This window comes from Anneissia japonica, unplaced genomic scaffold, assembly GCF_011630105.1.
Source record: "Anneissia japonica isolate Jap-2015-1 unplaced genomic scaffold, ASM1163010v1 scaffold287835_len3118868_cov185, whole genome shotgun sequence".
NCBI lineage: Eukaryota > Metazoa > Echinodermata > Crinoidea > Comatulida > Comatulidae > Anneissia > Anneissia japonica.
Window position 1 is genome coordinate 2,679,308 of NW_022737223.1, and position 21,689 is coordinate 2,700,996.

At 35.9% G+C, this 21,689-nt stretch overlaps 3 protein-coding genes across 8 annotated transcripts; 1 reads left to right on the forward strand and 2 right to left on the reverse strand.

Moving 5' to 3' along the window:
* Positions 1-35: 35 nt before the first annotated feature.
* LOC117117101 (protein arginine N-methyltransferase 7-like) lies at positions 36-7,086 on the reverse strand. Of its 2 annotated transcripts, none has more exons than XM_033261289.1 (10): positions 7,010-7,086; positions 5,977-6,294; positions 5,425-5,574; positions 4,523-5,219; positions 4,124-4,335; positions 3,624-3,707; positions 2,992-3,129; positions 1,956-2,192; positions 1,600-1,757; positions 36-1,012 (listed from the first exon to the last, which is right to left on the reverse strand). In XM_033261289.1, the coding sequence occupies exons 2-10, from the start codon at positions 6,250-6,252 to the stop codon at positions 763-765; spliced, it is 2,202 nt and encodes a 733-aa protein (XP_033117180.1). In that variant the 5' UTR covers positions 6,253-6,294; positions 7,010-7,086; the 3' UTR covers positions 36-762. The 2 variants fall into 2 exon arrangements, with proteins under 2 accessions (XP_033117180.1, XP_033117181.1); XM_033261290.1 differs by having other exon boundaries at positions 6,917-7,042.
* On the forward strand, positions 6,661-13,760 carry LOC117117102 (uncharacterized aarF domain-containing protein kinase 5-like). Of its 5 annotated transcripts, none has more exons than XM_033261295.1 (13): positions 6,661-6,809; positions 7,711-8,022; positions 8,396-8,663; positions 9,177-9,317; positions 9,735-9,851; positions 9,952-10,083; positions 10,183-10,266; positions 10,672-10,753; positions 11,205-11,283; positions 11,389-11,480; positions 11,687-11,969; positions 12,176-12,271; positions 12,481-13,760. In XM_033261295.1, exons 2-13 carry the CDS (start codon positions 7,754-7,756, stop codon positions 12,638-12,640), a joined length of 1,803 nt encoding a protein of 600 aa, XP_033117186.1. In that variant the 5' UTR covers positions 6,661-6,809; positions 7,711-7,753; the 3' UTR covers positions 12,641-13,760. The 5 variants fall into 5 exon arrangements, with proteins under 5 accessions (XP_033117186.1, XP_033117183.1, XP_033117185.1 ...); XM_033261292.1 differs by lacking the exon at positions 6,661-6,809 and adding an exon at positions 7,107-7,246; XM_033261294.1 differs by lacking the exon at positions 6,661-6,809 and adding an exon at positions 7,193-7,334.
* LOC117117100 (transport and Golgi organization protein 6 homolog) lies at positions 13,411-20,513 on the reverse strand. The gene is made up of 11 exons (XM_033261288.1): positions 20,421-20,513; positions 18,584-19,627; positions 18,349-18,455; positions 18,070-18,229; positions 17,677-17,872; positions 17,327-17,509; positions 17,062-17,188; positions 16,175-16,537; positions 15,013-15,721; positions 14,744-14,895; positions 13,411-14,317 (listed from the first exon to the last, which is right to left on the reverse strand). Exons 1-11 carry the CDS (start codon positions 20,500-20,502, stop codon positions 14,027-14,029), a joined length of 3,414 nt encoding a protein of 1,137 aa, XP_033117179.1. The 5' UTR covers positions 20,503-20,513; the 3' UTR covers positions 13,411-14,026.
* Between the last annotated feature and the right edge of the window lie 1,176 nt (positions 20,514-21,689).

Consider the following 21,689-nt stretch of genomic DNA (forward strand, 5'->3'; position numbering starts at 1 on the left):
GCCATAGATGAAAAATTATATATGTCACAAAGCACAAATGTTCGTCAAAAAAAATTTAATATAGACATATTGTTTCTTAAAATTTAGGCGATTCTCTCCAAATCCCAATTTCTAAGAGACCCTTGCTGTTAAAGGTAAGGCATGACAAATTTAGGTAGAGGAGGGACAATGGATAGTTTCTCCATTGACTGGTTTATCACATGACCATTCTTTTTGTTGGTAAATTACGCAATTTCTACTGGAAAAAGTATAATTAAATATAAATGAATGCAAATTGTTAATATTTATTTTGTAGTTAGTGGTGTACACTCCTAAATGGAAGCAGCAATTAGAAACACACTCTTTCGGGTGAATTACATTCTCTAAGAGGAAAAATATATTTAATGATAATGTATATTCATTTCCTAAGGAAGTATTTGCAACATGTTTTATGCATTCCCTAAGAAGCATTTAGTAAATATTCCCTAATAGGGATTTAATTACATACATTCCTGTTGTAGCATTTTTAGTTGTATTCTATAAGCATTTAAAGTCTAAAAAAATGATTTTAATACACAGATTAAAAAGGATGATTTTTTATATTATTATAATATAATAATGATACAAATAATTATCTCTTATTATTACAGAGATTGTAATGACACATTAAAACAATAAAGTAAATAAACAATAAATTTTTTTTACATATTTTAGTATGTCATATTTACTGATTCGAGGTTCGTGTTTAATATTCAAGTTGAAAAACTCTAAAATCTGCAGTGCCTACTTCAGCTCAAATGTCCACTGGAACGTCGCGTGATGTGGATGGAAGTGGACGTGATGATGCAACTTCCGCAATCCATCACTCCCGACTGTGTTAATATTCTCTGGCATGAAGTAGATTCCTTGCTTTGTGTTCATGTCCCAACTGGGTTCACCATTAGGCTTCAGGTTCAGTAAGCCGGTTGAGACTGTGATATAATCACCAAGGTCGAAGTCCATCCACACAGCAATACCATGGCATACCCCCTCTCTAAATGATAATGTAAACAAAATAGATTAGGAAAAATTTTCACTCATCTTGGCATATACCTTGAAATATTCTCCTAATGGGGAGATCCAAGGTTGTATAGCACTCCGCCTTAAAGGTAAAATACCCAAACTGTAATCTGAAATTCTTGAGTTCATTTCCCGATGTAGACATGTGTCCTTATTAAATATTAATTATCGTCTTTAATAATCACCAGCAGGTGTTTCTCCATACCATAATTACTATAATCATGTGATTCTCTCAGCCGGCTCTACCCACAACTAATGCAATCCCTGCCAAATCAAATGAAAGCTGGCGAATGTCCGAAATTGACCTGTTGAAGCTGCCGACTAAACTCCATTTAGGTTCGAAGTTCAGATCCACCCAATCCCAGGTCAGCTGATATTTGGGACCCTCTTAAATAAATAACATATTGTGGTGCTCTAGGTAACTAGGGATACTTTTTAAAAATCATTGGCGTTTTTCAGAATTTGAACCCAGGACCCTCAGATTTGAATTCAACCATTTCAACTAAACCACCAAGCTACAACCCCAATATCAGGTGACTCACATTGTCATGTGATACTAACCTGATGAATTGAATGCAGCCTCTCTTTTCAATACTCTCTTTTGGAATGCTGCTGTTGAAATCAAATTCCATTAAACTAAAGGGCTCAGAGAGCGCCCTCGATGGGTACTCCCAAAGATGGTGAGGATCCATTCGCTCATCAGCAAGCTTTGAAGATCTCTGTGGTACAGAAGACATAATCATGAACATTTCTGCTTAATTTAAGACAATTTGGTGTAAATGGTGATAATCATACATGTCATAAGGATAATGTCAGATAGTCAATGACAACCATTTGTTCTGCTTTCCTCAAAACTTTATTATTATTATCAATAGCTTTCATAAAGAACAATACAAATCAGCCTGTATTTTTAGTACCTGAACAATTACATCGAACTCTGCAAGATTAAATCCTTCTTTTTCTATGACTGGGGCATGGAACTTCCAGAGGTGATCAAATTGCAATGCCATTGCTTTAAGCGTTCCAGCACGAGGCAGGACAGTGCAGTCAGATGCAAGGAGATGGCTGAGGGACTCCTTGGCATACCAGAAGTGAAGATCGTGCCACGGCTGAAGTGAGCTGGAAAAGAAAGGCTCACCCATCACAACATCAATCTGAAAAGGGATGAAGTGTCACTTGTGAGAGATTGCTATTGTTTTCTGCAGACTTGCTGGCCAAGTTTATTGCCAGAATTGATGCAATCTTGTCAAATATTTGGACAGAAATATAAAATTGTGTAGAACTTTTCCTAAAAATATCAATTTATATACATAAGCCAGTTTAACACTCTGCCCGCCAAACACGGAGATCTCCGTGTTTGGTAACATAACGCTTGACCGCCAAACACAGAATCTCTGTTTCAGGTTATTTTACAGAATCCGATGGGGTAATTACCGACATATACTGGACCGTAAGTATTTCACTATTTGTTTGTTTATATTAGCGTAGAACGGTATTGATTTACTTTCACGAAATCGCGATTCTCTCAGCTTCATTGTGCGAAATTGCGTAAATTTCCAAAAGTGAGTCATTTTCCATTTTACTGCTACAGGTCACAGATTGTGATTAGAATATAGTGTTTTTGTACCATTGTAGAGCTAAGATGTTTGTAGTTCTTGTAGTATTCATTACATGTTAATCTGATCACATACGCACTCTCAACAAGCTTCGAAAAAGTGTTAAAATTCGCTAAAATTTCTGGCGGTGGCTGATACCATTTTTTCAAACCCCTGGTGGTCAGAGAGTTAATGATTTCCATTTAACAAGGAATTATGAAATATTATGTATTCCAAAATTAAATACAAGCGTAATATTTGTATTCATTGATTCCTTTACCCATTCATTCTTTTAAATATATAACATAGGAACATGTCATTTATTGATTTATAAAGCATTACGTTCCATTCAATTTACCTTTTTATCTCCTATATCCAAGCCTTGAATTGTTGCAGGACTTTTCTCAATCACCTTCACTTGGCTTAGTTTGTTGTGCTTAGCTATCTCTAACAAAGGTTGTCTTCGCATAAAGCTGTTCTGGGTGAAAGTTAAAGCCTGCAGGTGAAAGTATAACAAAAATGTTACTGTACTTATACTCTCTGTATTAAAAAAGTGTGAAAATAAAAACCAGTATGTAAGTTGCTTAACTTAATATATTTAATGAAGCTGATTTCTTTCAATTACAGTGAGAAAGTATTTTCCTTGCCAGTTAACAGTCAGTCTCTCTTTAAATATAAAATGAAAGTAGTACATACATCAAATGTAATGTAAATCAATAGTGGCAGATCCAGGAATTCAAAACAGAGGGGGCCCGGGGAAGGGGTATTTCCCAGTGGTTGGGGCTGAGTTAAGAACATTTATGATTAAGGTTCTAGATGGCCGGAAATGGCACTCTCAGATTTAATTTTGAATATAATTTTCCTTTTTCCCTTATTTTTTTATAATTCTGAAAAATTTAGGGGGCTCTGGGCCAACTGGGCCTCCCCTCTCTTGAATCTGCCACTGATGAATGAATCACCTTCAATATTTTCTGATTTGTATAATTTTACCTTTTTAGCACCAAGTCTTGCTGCGATGAGTGGTAGATGGGAGCCGTCACTGATGACTGAACAAATGCTATCTTGCTTCAAAACCTGTAGTTAATACATAAATAAGATTGTTATGTGGTTAAAAATCAAACTCTGTGGGATAATAAAAGCATACTTAAAGCTCTGTCCGCACTATCAAATTGTGACAAATTTGTGTGATGTGCCCATATATGGGCATGATGATGTCAGATTACACCCAAATATGGGCATATCACATTTATTCGTCACATAAAATTTGCTTTCATACGCATACTCCGCTAGATATACTTAAGGTAAATTTTATTATACAATGCACCTAAAGCTATGTCCACACTGAGATGTTTTAAGTGACAAATATGTGTGAAGTGCCAATATATGGGTGTGACATCATCATGTCCATATATGGATTTAATATGACATCATCATGCCTTTATATGGGCAAATGGCAGGTATCTGTCATAAAAGTAATGTAGGTTCTTTACCTTCTTGAGAGCTGCTACAAATTTATCTGTTGTTGTCTGATCGTTGAGTTTGCGAATTCTGGAGCGACTGAGCAGGACATGTGCTCCACATGTGCAAATTGGTCTCTCATCATCATCACTTGGGTGATTCACATTTTGGTTATCATTAGTTGATTGGACACTAAACCAAAGACTGTAGTCATCATGTGAGAGTCTAATAGCTAGATTCTCCCCTAGAAAATGTCAAAATCAGATATAAAGATATCATCATTTGTCATGAAACTAGAGAGTGACAACCACTCAAAGATGGCACCACAAAGGGTTCATTTTTTAAAACTTTCCTCAACCAAGTTGTACTAAATAGATGTGTAATTTAAGTTCTCCTTGTTGGCCTTGCTGAAAGATACTATTGATACATACCTTGTTTAATGGCTAAAGGAGAGGGAAGGTAGTAAATAGATTGCATCCAGTGATCTCTCCAGGGTGCTGCATCTCCGTCAGGATGTGCCCATGTTGGTGCTGTGCTTAAGATAATATCACCTGCAGTGTCCATCTCAAGAGACCACCACATAAACACAGCATGGCAAAAACCGTTCGTAAGTGCTTTCACCTCATGTAATTTAGTTCTCCTAGCTTCAAAATCCCCAGTGCTAAAATTAAAATCAATCATGCTAACTACATCTGTGATTGGTTGAAACTGGTCCGCTCGTATTTGACTCAATTGGACATCATGCACAGAGGCAGCACCAGCACAAGAATCGATCTCCTTTATTGGAATGATGTCACCGCATCCGGCAACTTTGATTGGCAGGATCTTATGCCATTTCCAGATGAATTCAGACTGGATGACTTGGACATAAACAGTGGCTGAGTGAGGAACAGATATACAATCTTCAGTTAAAAGATGCTTATGGGCATGGTGGAAGGTTGGTACGGCACCTTCCCCTATCAACTCGGTGTCAAAAACCTCTGTGGCAAGGATGTTTGCCCTGCGAGGAAGATCCCCATCTGGGCCTACAGTCAATTCTGTTGAACGCTTTCCAATTACTTTGATTTTCTCAGCAAAGCCATTTTGTGCGACAATTTTTCTAGCACCTTCAGCGATAGGTGGAAATGCCTAAAAAGAATAAGTAAGTTGGTTAAGATTGCATCTCCTAAGTCTGTAATAATCATTTGATGCTCCTTGTTATTTCACATATTAACAGAGTTTTGTGTGATGTGCCCATATATGGGCATTATGATGTCATATTACACACAAATATAGACATGTATTTGTCACATAAAATTTGATAGTGTGGAAAAAGCTTGTGGGTATACTGTACCTCACATGCATGGACAGTGTCGGCTCCGGCCGTTGCAGCCATCATAGACAGGAGACCAGTACCGGCGCCAATGTCCAGCACATGGGCTTTCTCTCCCCTTGCATGGACGGCCTGAATAGCAAGCCTTATTCCTTCATAATATTTCTTGTTCTAACATAAAAAGAATGGAAAGATGTTAAATGTAATTAAAATGAATAAGAACTAGAATTATCACCTTTTCCTTCAATTGAAGAGCACACACCACTATATATATATATATTGTAAAAAAATATTACGTACTGTATTACAACACATAGAGCATATTCAAGGAATCTATCTTGATGAAAACTTGTAACTAAAGTCAGAGCTTCTCCATAAGAAAAATGCTCAAATAATTATTGTTATCATTTTTTCTCCCCAATTTTTTTCTACAATTTTTCTTCTTTTTTTTTCCTACTTATTGTTATTGACATTTTCTATAAAATTGGATTTATACAAAAGAAAATTGATATGACTTTTTAAAACTTGAGGTTTTAACAATGCCAGTGGTGTTCAGCGGGTGAGTTTCCTTACCCTTTCATGATCATGTAGCATATCTGTGTACCCTGATCTTGCTATTTCCTGGTGATAATCGTAAACCTCGTTTTCAATCACCCATTCTGCTTCACCGGTGATTACGTTGATTCGTGAACATAATGGCTTGCCCTCCATTGTGCAATACTCTTTACATTGGGATGTTCTTCGGTAAACAATTTTGGTAACTATCTGGTATAAAACTTTGCTGCTATGTTTACCACTGATGAACTTGTCTGAAGGTAGTGTTCTCAATGCAACTCTTAAAGTGTTCATCAGGTCTCAAAAATGAGTTTGATCAGCCATATCGTAAATATCCTATCAAAAAATCCAAGAAATAAATCTGTTTAAATAGAAAAAATATAGGAATGATGTTTTGTCCAATGTGTATCACACACTGAATCTTAGTACAGCATGTCCTCAAAACTGTGAAAAAAAACCCATGAAAATGATTCAGGTGGGAATCGAACCCATAACCTCCAAATATCAAGTCTGGCATCATAACCACCACACCACTGACAGTGAGCCTGCGCTAATGGCTAGGTATTTTTCACAAGTACTTGGGAACATGGTATTGTGTGTGCGCAATAAAAAACAGACGGTCAAATGGAGCAAAACATAATTATTGAGGTTCCTGGTGTAAATATCTGTGTGACGACTCCCTGACTTGATGTGCTTCAGCTTCTCCAGGGACTCCCCCAACAGTATGGATCTATCATCTACACATCTTTCAAAATAAAATAAAAAATACATAGAAGAAAAAAAAAAATAAATAAATTTTAGGATCACTTCCTGCCAACCTTTCAGCGATCTTCAAGAAGGCAGAAGATTCGGTATGGTACCCTAGTTTCTGACCATGGTAGGCCTACTACTGTACTCTAGCTAGCCTAGGCTAGGCCTACAAATATTATGCGCAGACAATTAAACAACTTTCACTTACTTTGCGTTACAGCAAGTAATAACATATTATTTGAAAAATAATACTTATTAGTTTAATTTATATAAGTGCATGTTAATGTTAATAAAAACCTACGAAATACGGAAAGAACGATTCTTTCACATTTCCACAAGTGAGCGAGCTGTATAGCACATGTTTGCCTACCTTTAAGAAATTCAAACATTACAGTATACGATGATCGTGCCGGTCCACAAGTATTTTCAAACTTATTTGTTTACACTTTGATGTATAGAAAAGTCAAAACCAAGAGGAAGGTGCACCACTCTGGACATTTCGACAAATATTTAAAGATTATTGATTATTGTAAACGTTGTGAGTATTTTTGATAAACTTCATGAATTGAAGCATTATTATGGAATAATTATGATCACGCATGCTATGGCCACTACTACTGTAGTTGGTACTGATCAGGTTATATCATCTTTCTTATCAAACGTCAGTCTAGTTCTAGTAGTAGGGCCAGCCGGGGCTTCCGTCCACTGGTTGATTGAAAGGGGATAAACAGTTTCTGTCCCCATGGGATATACTTTTTCACAAAAGTAAGTGATCTCATAGGCTACTACGACGATACTCAGAATGCTGTTGTCCAAAGGTTTGGATGTTCCGCAGAGTAAATGTTACTAATATTAGTACAAGGTGGTAGTAATAAATATGATGTTAAAAGTTACAGTGACAAGGATCATGTTTTTCATAATATAACCTTTTGTATTATTTATTCAATGAATTAATGGTATTCAGTTTAGATTCAGTTCTTTTTCATTTACAAATTCTTGAAGATCAAATTCGGGCCAAGTATCGTGCTGCAATCAGGGTGCTGCAATGTACTCGATCAAAATTCCGAATATCAGCCACAGGGTAATCACCTCGAAACTTAGACCATCGGAACTCTTAACCTTCTTCAGAACTTTTGGCCGACAAACAGCAGTCAAAAAGACAGTTGTTAAACCAAAGAAGCAAGTCTTCAAGAAAATGGCATTAGGTGTGATGGTTGCCGTGCCGACAGGTGGGATTGGTACCTATGTGTGGATGAGTGATATAAACAAGAGAAAAACACGAGTTACCTTTGAAGGATTGGTTCGTTTTTTAAGGTTAGTTTTAGAGAAATTTATTATTTTTAAACTTATGAAATAATTATCATCATTGCATCATGCTTATGTTATTTACTATAAATATTATGAAGTATTATTATATTAAATGGCTTTTTCCTCCTATGTTTTTCCCATATTATAGCCGTCCCTCACCTCAAGCATAACAAGTCCAGAAGTTTAACAAAACATTATCTTGCATACAACTTTTATTGGTGATTAAGTAATTATAAATGACTGTAATTAACCTTGGTATTGAGATCTTCATCAGTGTTGCATAATGATGAATGGAGTTTTGAGAAAAAATATGTGAAAGAAACTATAAAAAGATGTATTGGAATGTCATAGTTATTCTTTATGTTTTTATCTCCTTCAGGACTTTTTACAATGGGTTATTCATTGGTTTGGATTACAAAATTAACCTTTACGGATTAGATGATTCAACAACAGAAGAATACAAGATAAAATTTAAGGAGATTAATGAGCGCACTGCAGATCGTATACTTCGTGTTTGCCTCACCAATGGTGGGCTGTACATCAAATTTGGACAGGTTCTAGGCACCATTAATCATATTCTTCCAAAGGAGATCCTAACAAAGTTGGCTGTTTTACAAGATCGAGCATTAGAGAGGAAAAATAAAGAAGTAGGTGAAAGTTATATTGAAATCAGTATTATAATGAAGAGATGAATATTCATGAATATGGTATAATTTTACAGAATTGCGGTTTTTATGGCTACAGTAAGTTACAAGCCGGGGACTCTCTGCATCCCACAACCGTTGGCCGATGAACACAATCCCGCTCCCTGTCAGTGTTAGACAACACAACGCCATCTGCTGGTTGTCGGTGGCAGTCGGAACATCATTAAAAACAATCGTTGTGTGCGCGTCATGGTGTTGCTTTCTACATAGAATCGACAACCGTTGGGTGGAGTGAGGGCCTACCTTTAGAGAGGAAATTGTAGAACCTTGGGTAAATCAATATGAATATTTTCCAGTGTAATGAGAAAAAAAAATATTCATGAATATTATGATTTTTTGTACTAAAGGTATGGTGTGATTGTTCTAGTGTTATAGTGTTCTAGTTTTATTCTAAAATGTATTCCTATCAACATAGGACTTACTAATTGTTCCTTTTTATGGATTCACTTCTCTCAGATTGATAATCTGTTTCTTGAAGATTTCGGAAGCACGCCTGATAAACTCTTCAGAGAGTTTGAACCCGAGCCGATTGCAGCAGCTAGCCTTGCACAGGTTCACATAGCAGTCACTCATCAGGGTGATGAGGTTGCTGTCAAGGTGATGTCTTTTACTACCATTTTTTAATAATTGTAATCATACAGTATAATTATTCAATATATTTAACTTTTTTATTAATGTATATGATGTACATGATGTCAATTTTTGTATCACCTCATTATTTCAGTATCCAATAATTCATATATCCCACAAATCATGTTTTTATCCCATAATTCATCTTTCTAATGATTCATGTCTTTGTTATTGTTTCATATAAATCATCTTTTTAGTGCATAATTTATATTTTTATTCCATGATATTTCAATCCTATAATTCATATTCTACGCATGATGCAAATATTTATATCAGAATAACAAGTCTCTGTCCAATAATATTTTTCTATCCAGGGATTTCTGATCCTATCCAATAATTCATGTTCTCCTATCCCACACATCATGGTTCTAACGCTTATTTCAGATTCAGTACATAAATCTGCGTGATCAGTACAGTGGAGACCTGAAGACTATGGAGATCCTCTTGGATGTTGTCCATTGGCTCTTTCCAGAACACTACAACTTCAAGGAAATTCTCAAGGTAAAGAATTTTTCCCTCATTCTAAAAGAAAGTAATCTTATTATTAATATAGTTATTCTTATCAATTTTCCTAAAATACTTCATTTAACTTTTTCGGCAGGAGACGAGAGGACCTCTTTCGCGAGAGTTAGATTTTGAGAATGAGGGTCGCAATGCTGAGAGATGTGCCAGAGGTTTGAAGCATCTTCCTTATGTGTATGTGCCGAAGATATACTGGAAAACATCATCAAAGGTAAAACATTGTTTGGGAACTCCTTTGGTGATACCAATGTTTCGAAATGCTGTTAAGTTGCCGGCGATGATAGTAAACTAACATTTCCTATTTTCACAGCGAGTTCTTACAATGGAATACATACACGCCCTAAAAGTGACTGATGTAGATGGCATTAAAGAGATGGGTCTTTCATTTGCTGATGTAAGTAAAAGTAGAGATGAAACCATCTAAGCTTTAAACAGGTTTAGTTCCTTTTTTTTTGCCAGACTGTCAAATGTAGTATATTGTATGTTTTCTCTTACTCTTTTCAAATAGTGAATTTGAGTTCCTTTAGTGCACATATGCAACAGAACCAACAGCTTAATATCCCATCGGAAGGATGAGGTAATTGATACAAAGTGTTTTGCGGGACAGAAGTACCTAGTACAGCATTGGGAGGTCTCACTGTCTGTAACGCAACACACTAAAATCGCTCACCACTGCGCTAACTCGCTATTGTCAATCAATGATAACAAAAGTTCTGTTGATTGTAACAATGGTGATAATGATATTAAAGATTTATATTTAAAATAAGTTTTTAATTATCCTATTTTACCTTTAATTTAGGTTGCTGATAAATTAATTAAAATATTTGCAGAGCAGATATTCCACACTGGGTTTGTTCATGCTGACCCACATCCTGGAAATGGTGGGTAAACCATAAAAGTTTTATTTTATTTAAATTTGCATTGACTACTATTTCTGCAGGAGTGTATATAGGGGAACTACTGTAAGCTATTAAAAGTACTGAACTAAGCCTAAATTTAGTTTTAATTAACCTAATAATAATAATATGTTCTTTTGAATAACCATAATGAGCTATTAATATGATAGTGGTGATTGCTGATGATGGTACTGATATTGATGACAATTTTGATAATGATTATGATAATGATGAGGATACTGATATCCCAATGAATTATGAAGATGTTGATGGATGGAGGTTACTGTAATGGGGTTAATCTTGATAATACTGATGATGATTTTGATAATTTTATAGATAAAGACTAGTTTGATGATATGGTGTTAAAGGTGGAAGTTCAATAAAATATATATATATATATTCTTTCTCATATATGTATATTCTTTCTCAATATTAGTGTTTGTAAGACAAAATAACAGAGGTAAAGCTGAGTTGGTGCTTCTTGACCATGGCCTGTATGAAGAACTCTCACCAAAGTAAGTGATTCATGTAATTATATTTCCATATATTTGTATTATTATTATTTGTATGTATTTTCACCTAAATAATAATAATAATCATCATATGGACATGTTGAACAGGATCCGAGTGGCATTTTGTAATTACTGGACCTCTATTATCATGAAGGATGTTGAGGGAATGAAACGGTATGCTGCAGATTTAGGAGTCAGAGGTAAGTTTCAGAAACATTGATAAAAAATTTTACACCAAATTTTGATAAATTTAGACTTATTCAAGTGTGCAGCCATATTGAAAGTGAATATACAGTATACAAATGCACCTTGGCGTCTTACATTATATATCATTCTTACTCTACCATTTCATAAAATGAAAAGCAATTCATAATTAACTATTTTCTATTTTTTATGATTTTCACAGAATATAAACTATTTGCTATGATGATAATGCAACGACCTTTGAACCTCCAAGCTAAGCGAGGCCTACACATGACCTTTATGATGACTCCAGATCAGTTCCGCAAGCTCGGCGCTGAGTTCCAACAGATGGGCGCCAAACGAGAGGACTTTATTGAGCGTGGTAACCAGTTGCTGCACAGTCTACCCAAGTCTTTGTACTTAGTGTTTCGTAACATGAACACAGTACGTGGGATTCATAGGACGCTAGGAATGCCGGCAAACTACATAACTCTGATGGCTAGATGGTGAGAAATACATGAATTAGGTTTCAATTTTCTTATTATTAATTTTATTATTATTCTATGATATTTTCTGGTAACAATTTTCCTGCTTCTTTTTTTTTAAATTTCAAGTGCCTTTAATAGAATGGATGCTATCACTATAAAAACATTTACATTTGTCATTTATTTTATAATGATACATTGCATGCTCACTGCTTTCTTCTCGTTAGCGCTATTGGTGGTACCGCACAAGATGCCGAACTTCGTGGCTTCAAGGACAACATGAGGGCTAGGTGGGACCGCTTTCTCTTTGATTTCACTCTTGCGTAAGTGGTAACTATTAAATGATTTGATAATAATGACAATTAACAAATATTAATACAGTGTTAAATATAGTAATGATATTGACTTATTTTTAATCCAATAAATTGAAGTTTTTTTAAAAAATTATATTTACTATTAGTATCTATTAATATTTGGATATTTTCTATTCAAATATTTGTTATTAAAATACATATTGTAATTAATCTTTTAGGTCTGATCGCTTCTTGCACTGGCTGCAAACATTCATCATGCAGTGGATGCTACGTCTCGGATTGTTTCAGAAGATCATGACATCACTCAAGGATTCTGATAAACCAATGGAACCAAACAAACAAATGTCTGGTCTGGCAGAGAGCTTCATGCCTGTATGAGAGTGTTATTTTGGGTTGTCTAGCCTAATATGGAGCTTCATGCCTGTAAAAAAATTCTTCTGGGTTGTACGGCCTAGCAAGGATCTTCATGCCTGTATGAAGAGTACTTCTGTGGCCTAGCAAGGAGCTTCATACCTGCATAAAGAGCTTGACTTCTGTGTTGTCTGGCCTAACAAAGAGTTATGTTCCAGCTCTTCTGGGTTGTTTAGCCGGGCAGAGAATCATGCCCATGTTAATAGAAATTCAGTCCAAGGGCCCTTTTAAACTTAGTTTTTGCACAAATGTACAAAAGAATAAACCCTAACATTTTTTGCAACCAGTTAATAATGTAAAACCGTAACTTTCATATTTTTTATAAAGCATTGCATTTTATATTTAAATGTGTACAGAATTAACATTACAGTAACTACCCTAGTGAAATGCGTGAACACTTCTGAATAGATGGATACCGTAAAAGAACTTGCGTCTTACTATCATACTTCTGGAAGACCCTAAGTACCATACAATAAAGTTAATTTTCAGTAGAAGGTGAAAAAAATCCATAATGAGGTGAATCAGGAGAATCTATTGTTTATGTAAGATTATAAATAGGCCTAGTTTTATAGAAAAATGTTTCTACATATTTTTTTTTTTGTGTAATTTATTTTTAGAAGTACATTTATACAATCATGTAGCTTAAAATAAAGCTGTTTACAATCATTATATCAGAAATTATAGCATGTGATGGTATTAAGAATAACATTGAAAATATTTATATAATTTCTATTTTGATTACTAAATTTAGGATTATATTTGATATACTGTATTTTAGAAAGGTGCAATACCAGTAATTTTACCAGTACAGATACCTATATTTGAAGGAATAACTCTTAATTATTATTATTTTAAAGTTAATGTAGTATATATATTATCCTTTAAAACCACTTATATTCTTAACATTGTATTCATAATACTGTTTTCAAGTACTGTACAAGAAACCTAATGGGTCAGTATCTACCAAAATACCTTTTTGCCATGAAAGAACACCTCTCTCAATGTAAATTTAAGGATTACAAATACTACCTCATTCCCTTTTCAGTTTGTCTTGTCTATTGAGTGAATAAACAAACGAACAATCAAATGCAGTATTTACATCTGTTTGCTTAGTTATTAGGTTTTTAATTTTTTGGCTTTTGAAGGATAAATTTTTTAAATAAATATAAAAACTGGGTTCAAGGAAAATCTGCAGACAATTGGTGAAGACCAAGGCAATACTATGAAGCACATAAAGGCTGTTTTAATAGATGCATTAACAGATTTTGATGTCAACAAATAATGAAACAGAATACAAATTATATGGTAAATAAAATATATTTATTTTATCGGTCTTTATGAGTCCACCGGACATCATGGTAAGACAATGATTTTCTTACTCAGCGACTGTTTGGGAAATAAGTACTCCCTCATAAATATATCCATCTCCTGTAATGCTAACTCTGCATGCAATTTCACGACATCATCACTTTCTGTTCTTAATGTTAGTTTTAAAGTACGGTACAAATTCAACAAACTGGATTCGAGAATCGTCAAAGCTTCTTTACCAAGGCCCCTTAAAATCAAGGTGACAACATTGACACATGCCCTCTTCACAATAACTTGGTTATCTGTCTGCAGGATTGACACTAAGCAGTTCAGCACCTGTAAATAAAAATATGCAAATTATGATAATGAATTTTAAGTATGTAATAATATTTTTAATAACAACTGAAATATTCAATGTGCTTCCCATGAACACAGGTGGCTGAAGAGCTAGCCAACAACTGTGCTGATGCACATTATCTTCTGTTTTTATGCTGTGCATGCTTGGGTTAAGTGCTATAGCTATCATAACAATAACTCTATAATACTAGTGCAGTCAAGGTACAATGTGATACACTAAATTCACAAAATAGAAAAATCATTATACATGTCTCCCTCCAATTAAAGACCACTTTCCTGTGGTCCTAAATTAACAAATGTCTTTTATTTTTGCTATTCTAATTAGAGACTAAAGCTGCTAAAGTCCATGGAAACCCCAGTAATATTAAACATCTAAAAAATCAAAATGCCTACTAAGATTTTTACCTCGTGAATTACTGAGCCCAAGGAGAACTTGAGTAGTTTGCAAACTTCTCCAAGGTTTGCCAAACTGCTGGCACAAACGTCTGGATCCGGATCCTTGGTGACTGTTAGGATGGCAGCAAGAAGTTCATGCCTAAAATGTGGCACTAGCTCACCTACAAAAATCACAATGAGAAATATATTTTGTTTTATCAAATATATAATGTATCAGTTACCTGTATTGCTCTTTCTCTGAAGCCAACTCCTGAGCAGATATATATTAATAAGTTTACCTAAGTTTCTGGTTGCCTTGACAAGAGATTCCCCAATCTTCATCCTCACTTCATTATCACTGGTAGTTTTCTTCTCCCAATTAGCATACTCTGTACACAGAGCTGGTATCACCTGATCAGGGAACACATCTGACATGGCTTCCAGACCTTGAATGGCAGCCAAATAGATGTATGTATCATCATCGGTCAACTTCTCTTTGAACGTCCGAAATAAAATGTCTTTCTTCTGCATAGACTTCGGGTCCTTTGCACGGAGAAGTTTGCCAAGAGCTATCAATGCATGACCTCTGACCGGTAGTAAAGGATCAAAGAGATCTTTAAATGCTTCATCAAATGATTCACTCACTAAGTCTGTATCAGATTCTGTTTGGCTTCCTCCTTCTGGAGTGACTTCTAATTTACTATAAGGATCATTTTTCTCCAAATTACCGCAACTTGCTTCTGCAACCATGCTACTAGCATCTTCCTTGTTGCCATTCCCTTCACATTTCGAACTGGAATCTTTTGTTTCTCCTTTAGGAAGTAGTTTTTTCTTAATCGATTGACCATCAGTGTCAGATGGCAAGTCTACTTTCAAAGCACCATGTGTGGCAATAGTGACTCGTATGCTAGATGACATCTCTTTCAAGTGCTTGTTGCGATGCTGGTCTCCTATGATGTTGAGCAACGGAAGGAGTGATGTCAACATCTTCTTTAGCTCTGTATTAACCTATAAACATAAACAATAAAATTTGATAATTGATCTGAAAATTAATAATTGACTTTTTAACATTTAGGCAGCTCTCTTACAAAAATTTATTTTGGGGCATAATTTAAGTAAACATGCAGGTTAAAATAAATTGGTTATAGTGCACACTTCTAAAAAAGCTACTTTCAATTAACATCATTACAAATCACATGGAAAGTTTGTGGTTCACAAATACCATCTAGAAGCATTCTTTATGGTGAAAAGGTTGGCAGATCAAAATGACCTGGCACCTATCACAAAGCCCTGTCCAGACTATCAAATTTTATTTGACAAAAATGTGACATGCCTAAATATGGTCATGATGACATCACATCATCTCCATATATAGGCACATCATGATTATATATGGCATAAAGCAGTTTTTTGATAATCTGGAGCTTAATAATAATATGTAAAACCATTGAGTAAACTTACATGTTTAATATCAGCCACAATGAGGGTGAGCAAGCCTAGAGCCATGCTAAGTGTCTCATCCTCAAACATAGTTGACTTATCTTGACATTCCTCATCTTCACCATCTCCAGCCATACTGTTACAGGCCCGCTGCAATGTTGCTTCTACAAACGCTATCATTTGTACTTTATTCTTCAGGATTGCTGGTCCCATCTCCTCACACATCTTAGCAACAAGGTTGAGGACAACTAAAGCATGCTGGATGCTGTGTAGCTTATCTGACTGGCTGATTTTTAATTGTAATAGTACTTTTGAGTCTGCACAGATTTCACTGGTATTCTTCTTGCTCTCTTCTGTGCTGCCATTTACTATGTTTGTTAATTCCTGATGTTGAAATAACAACAATAAATTTTTGGTATTGGTATTGGCTTTTATAATGTGCCTCTTCCTTGCGGTTATAAAGTGCAGTTCTTTTCCCTGGTCATTGGGTTCCACATGCTAATTGTTGCTGCTGGTAATCAGCGCAGGAGCAGGCAACCCCACCAGGTTCCCATTTATACTACTAGGTGAAGAGAAGCAATGCAGATAAAGTGTTCTGCTCAAGGACACAAGCGAAATGCACCACGAGGGATTAAAACCCCGACCTCGGGGTTGGGAAACCAAACCGTTCCCGCTGCGCCAAACCGCTTCCACAAGTTGGATGTATGTACATTATATCGATTGGTAAAGATAGGCAAAACACACATGCAGTAGTGGCTCAGTTTTTTTTTGTTGGGGGTAAGGAGGGAACACAAGTGACAATCGAGGACATGCTCTAAGTGTTTTTCAAACCAAAACCACAACAAGAACTTCCTCTATGCATAAAACTATTTTTATACGTCCAAGCTCTATACAAGCCTAGAACTTACCTTTAAGAGTGCAATGAAGAAATCTCCCATTAATTTATTCATCTTTGATTTGGCGATAATTTCGAATAACACTGTTGCTGCTACATCCTGTTCACCCAATACATCTACAGAAGCCGTCTCGGAAGACCTATAAATAAATCAAGAATTTATGAATAACTATGACATCATAACTGTCATTAAAATTATATTCTCTTAATGTTTTTATTTTCATCACAACCATCCACTGGCCTTTAGTCTATATTTCTTTTGCATAATTACACAGTACCTTTTATCTTCTGAAACCATCACTATGGCACCACCTCCTGACCCAGGTGAGAATACCAACCATGGAGACATTACTCCCAGCAAGGGGTCAGACTTGAGAAGAGTTAGATGCTTGAGAATTCTGATGGAAATCTCTGTGTCAGTCATCTTAAAATACCAATGCAGTATATCTTCCACAGGTGACCTGTCAATCACAAAAGATGCAGGTGAGAAAAAGAGATTATATTAAAATGAAAGTAGACAAAAATGGCACATTTTAGAAATTGATATCTTATTCAGAATATTCATATTTAGATTTGGATTATTTTTTTCCTTTGTTACGCACCTACATTAACCAATGACACCCCTTACCTCAAATGAGATATTCCATCTTTCAGAAATACACATAGATTAAAAAGAGGATGTATGATTGGTTGAATTGTCTGCAGGAGGTCCTGTGATGGTTCAGATCCTCCATTCACATAGACTTTATGAAGACTGTCAACACAGGTTGAGATTGAATCCTCAAGAATGAAGACACTTCCAGGTGTTGATTGTAAGATGCCATCTGTGCAAGATAATAAATATTAAGGATAAAACCACAACAGAGACACTGGGTATGACCTCCCAGCCACCTACAATGGTATGCTGTCATGTGACTGCCCAACCGAGAGTGGTCATGTGGCAAGTAAAAAGGCCTAATTAACCAGTTAGTTGAACAAGCTTGTCGTGAGGACAGAGAAAGCTACCACAGTTAATAATTACCTGCATCAATACACTTTAAGAGAGGATGCTGTAAGGGTTTGATGAGCAATTCTTGGCCTAAATCTTGATGCCTTGTGATAACATCACTGATGAAGCAGCAGGCAATTCTAAGAAACTTCTTCATTAGTAGGACATCTTTACAGGTGACAAGATCAAGAACCTGAAATATTGAGAGTTGCATGTTTCATTTTATTCAGTCACCCAGGAGAAATGGACCTTCCCAGAGTGTCAATCAAACTGACCAATCTACTACTACCGTACTTCTACTATGGTACAAACCTGTGGACAGATGTTTTGATAGTAGGTTGCTATGTGAATTTGCTTTGGACAATTCACAAGAAGCTTTGCAATCATTTCGCACTGTTTCCAGTTGTCAGCTGCACCACCTAAAAAACAAAAATTGAAAAAAAAATTCCAAAATGATAGCAATGTACAATTGTACTCAAAGGAAGGTTTTTGTGCAGTAAAAAGAGATGTCATTGTATGAATCTAATTATCTGACTATACTGCATACCTCCAGTACTGTCAAGTATTCCACAAAGAACATTGTGTACTCCATTAGGCTTCATCAACCTCTCTGACAACAATTTCCCACAGACTTTCCGTAGCCATACAGGAGCTGGTGGCAAAGGGTTCTTCGCTTTAGTCCTGTCTTTAACCCTCTTAGAAAGACCCCCTTGGAGTAAAAGTAGTTCACGAATGACCATCGGTTGATAGAGCTTATTTAAAAGGAGCTCCAACTCTTTCCTCCAAACATGGCGATCAACTGGTGGTGTTCCTGAAGACCCTACCAGATGATCATTTGGTGTATCGGAAGAACCTACAAGGTTTGATGCATTTTCAGCAGCTTCTAAATGATCTTCTGGATGTTTACTTGATCCTTTCTCTACTGACAGAGGATCCGGGAGCGTAATAGAGGAAGCACTTTCCTTGTTCAAATTGGCAGCATCTCCAACTGCTTTTGAGCTTTGTGGCTTGAAACTTAGTTGCACCAGAGCAGCTAGGAAGTCATTCAAATACTTTGAGAGAATAATACCTCCCAATGCTGCCAGATCGGTAGAATCCAGTAGCTTTCTCATGACTCTAGCAAGGTTCTGATTTTCAGACTCCAGAGATAAATCTGATGAGATGCTGGTCTTACTCAAGAGTACACTAAAATCTGATCTCATTGACAGTGGAATGCCAACACCTGCATCAAGATTTGGAGCAATTCCAAGGCAAACAATGAACTGAGTTAAAGTGGTGACAACTTTCTGATCATTGATGCTAAGCGTTGCTGGTGATAGAGGAGGTGCACAATCATGTGGCCGTTTATGTTTGAAATTCTCGTCTCTTTTATTTTCTTTTTTCTCTTCCACTTTTTGCAAAGACTGTTTCAGACATAGTAATAACTGCAAACATGTTTCTAAGTAGATAGCAGACCATTCTAATGACGTTTGCACTTCTTTGCACACTGGTAAATGCAGATGTAATTCAGACTCAGAATACTGTTCCTGTTTAATTCTGTCATGTAATCTTTTCAAATTTATCTGAAATACCATTGACAGCCCATCACTTTCTAAAAAATATAATAGAAAAATAATGTAATTATATAATTAGGCCTTTGCCTCAAGCCCATTCAAACTTTCTACATTAGGCTTAGGCTTACAACAGTTATCAACCGTCTCGCATTTCAAAGTGATTTTGGATGAAACATGCATTTTGTAGAAACACGTGCGTGATAACAAATTATCATGAAATCAGGGGAAAATGTATTTAAAATTAAAATTCTAAATTGGTTTTATTGAAATATAGTAACGGTCATGTAGTAGGTTAACTTGAGTCATTAGACTAGAGCTTTCGTTCTTGCTCGCGAATCAAATTCACTGAGAAAATTTCCCTTTCCTGTTTGTCAACAAACACTCACTTCCTGAAATTGTTTTAAAACAGCTTAAAATGCTCATCGTTGGAGCTCCAGCACCCAGACCCCCACCGGGGCTCTACGCGCCCCGGTGGGGTTTTTGTCTTCATATTTTGTCTTCATATATTGGGGTTAAGTTTTGTCTTCATATTTTGTAGTCACATCAAATCAAATATTGCCTAGCCCCTTACTCTGTACTCATCATGCCTTCAGACTGGCCTCTCTGCCTTCTTTACTAACTAGGCCCATGCCCTAGCGCCAGGCTAGGCCCTACTGCAACTTACTGTGGTGAGTGAGAGGGACTGGCTAGCTAGCTAGCTAAGGAAGCTAGGGCTTAAGCCTAGTCTTTCTAAGCTAGCCTAGATCAATACGTTATATCTATTTATTCAGATTATTTAGGGCACAGAACCCAAACAAACCATAAATCAATATCTTGGTAATGTAATCTTACTTTCACTTTGTGATTGCTGCTGGACAGGTGAAATGAGCAATTCCATTGCCTCTAACACATCGCGACTACTGTAAGTCGCCATATTGAATTCAATTTTTGAATACCGCCCCTATAGTTTACTAACTTTACACAAGCCAGAGAGCTATAATGTCATACATAGAATTTGAAATACAGTATAATAAGAATTTATTTATTTTCAGTATACTTCAAACATTCCTGATGATGACATAATTAATGTCGAAATTTGCTGTTGAATTGATTCAACAGCATAATGAAAACAATGCAATTTTGTGACTGGAAATACGTTTTCTTAAAAAAAAACAATAAAATTAAACCAGTTTTTATACAATATTTACAATATTCTTGCCAAATAAATACAGTCCCTCCCTCATCGATAAAAATATTCTGTTTTTCCGATTACAAAAAAAAAAAAAAAAAACTGCCCGCCCTCATCACTTTTTTTTTTTAAAGAGTGATAATTCATTGATTTGTTCTTTGTGCCCTAAATCCCTGTCCAGACTATCATATTTGACAAAAGATATGACATGCCTATATATGGTCATGATGACATCACATCATGACTATATATGGGCATAAAAAAGTTTTTATTCAAAGAAAATTTGATAGTCTGGACAGAGCATAAGTCACAAGGTCAAGTTCAGTTGTTTTAGTCACAGTGGTTTTAAGCCCTGAACCATGACCATATAGTGAAAACGTTAAACACTAGGCTCTAGGAGTGTTTGAGAAAACTTTGTTCATTTGGGGTTAAGCAGGATATTTGTAGAATGTCCTACTCATCAGAGATGATGTCTATTTGGGGGTATCTATGTTTGGGTTGGGTGGGAACTATCTGTATGTGGCACAAAGACCGAATTGAGAGGGTGCTGGGTAGGGCGGGGAAAGTAATTGTTACGTGTGTGCAGACACTTGACTCATTCTACCATGAACGGCGTGCAGAGGTGTTTCAGGTTATAATGGAACACACAGACATTATAGGCACCGTTATAGAAGTGGTAGAATGAGGATGGTGAATACGCACAGACTGTAGCAAGTACTCATCCTACTCAGCTGGGATACGATATCATAATCTAAAAATGTTCAGATCATTAATGTGTATTAGCAGTCAGGAGCATTGGTATTTTCCAGTTTTTTGGACAATAAAGAAATCTGTATCATTTGAAAACATAATTATACCGTGATTGTGCTGTACATTATATGCAACAGGTGGCCAGACAGCTACTTTAAAGTACAGCAACATGAACACACAGT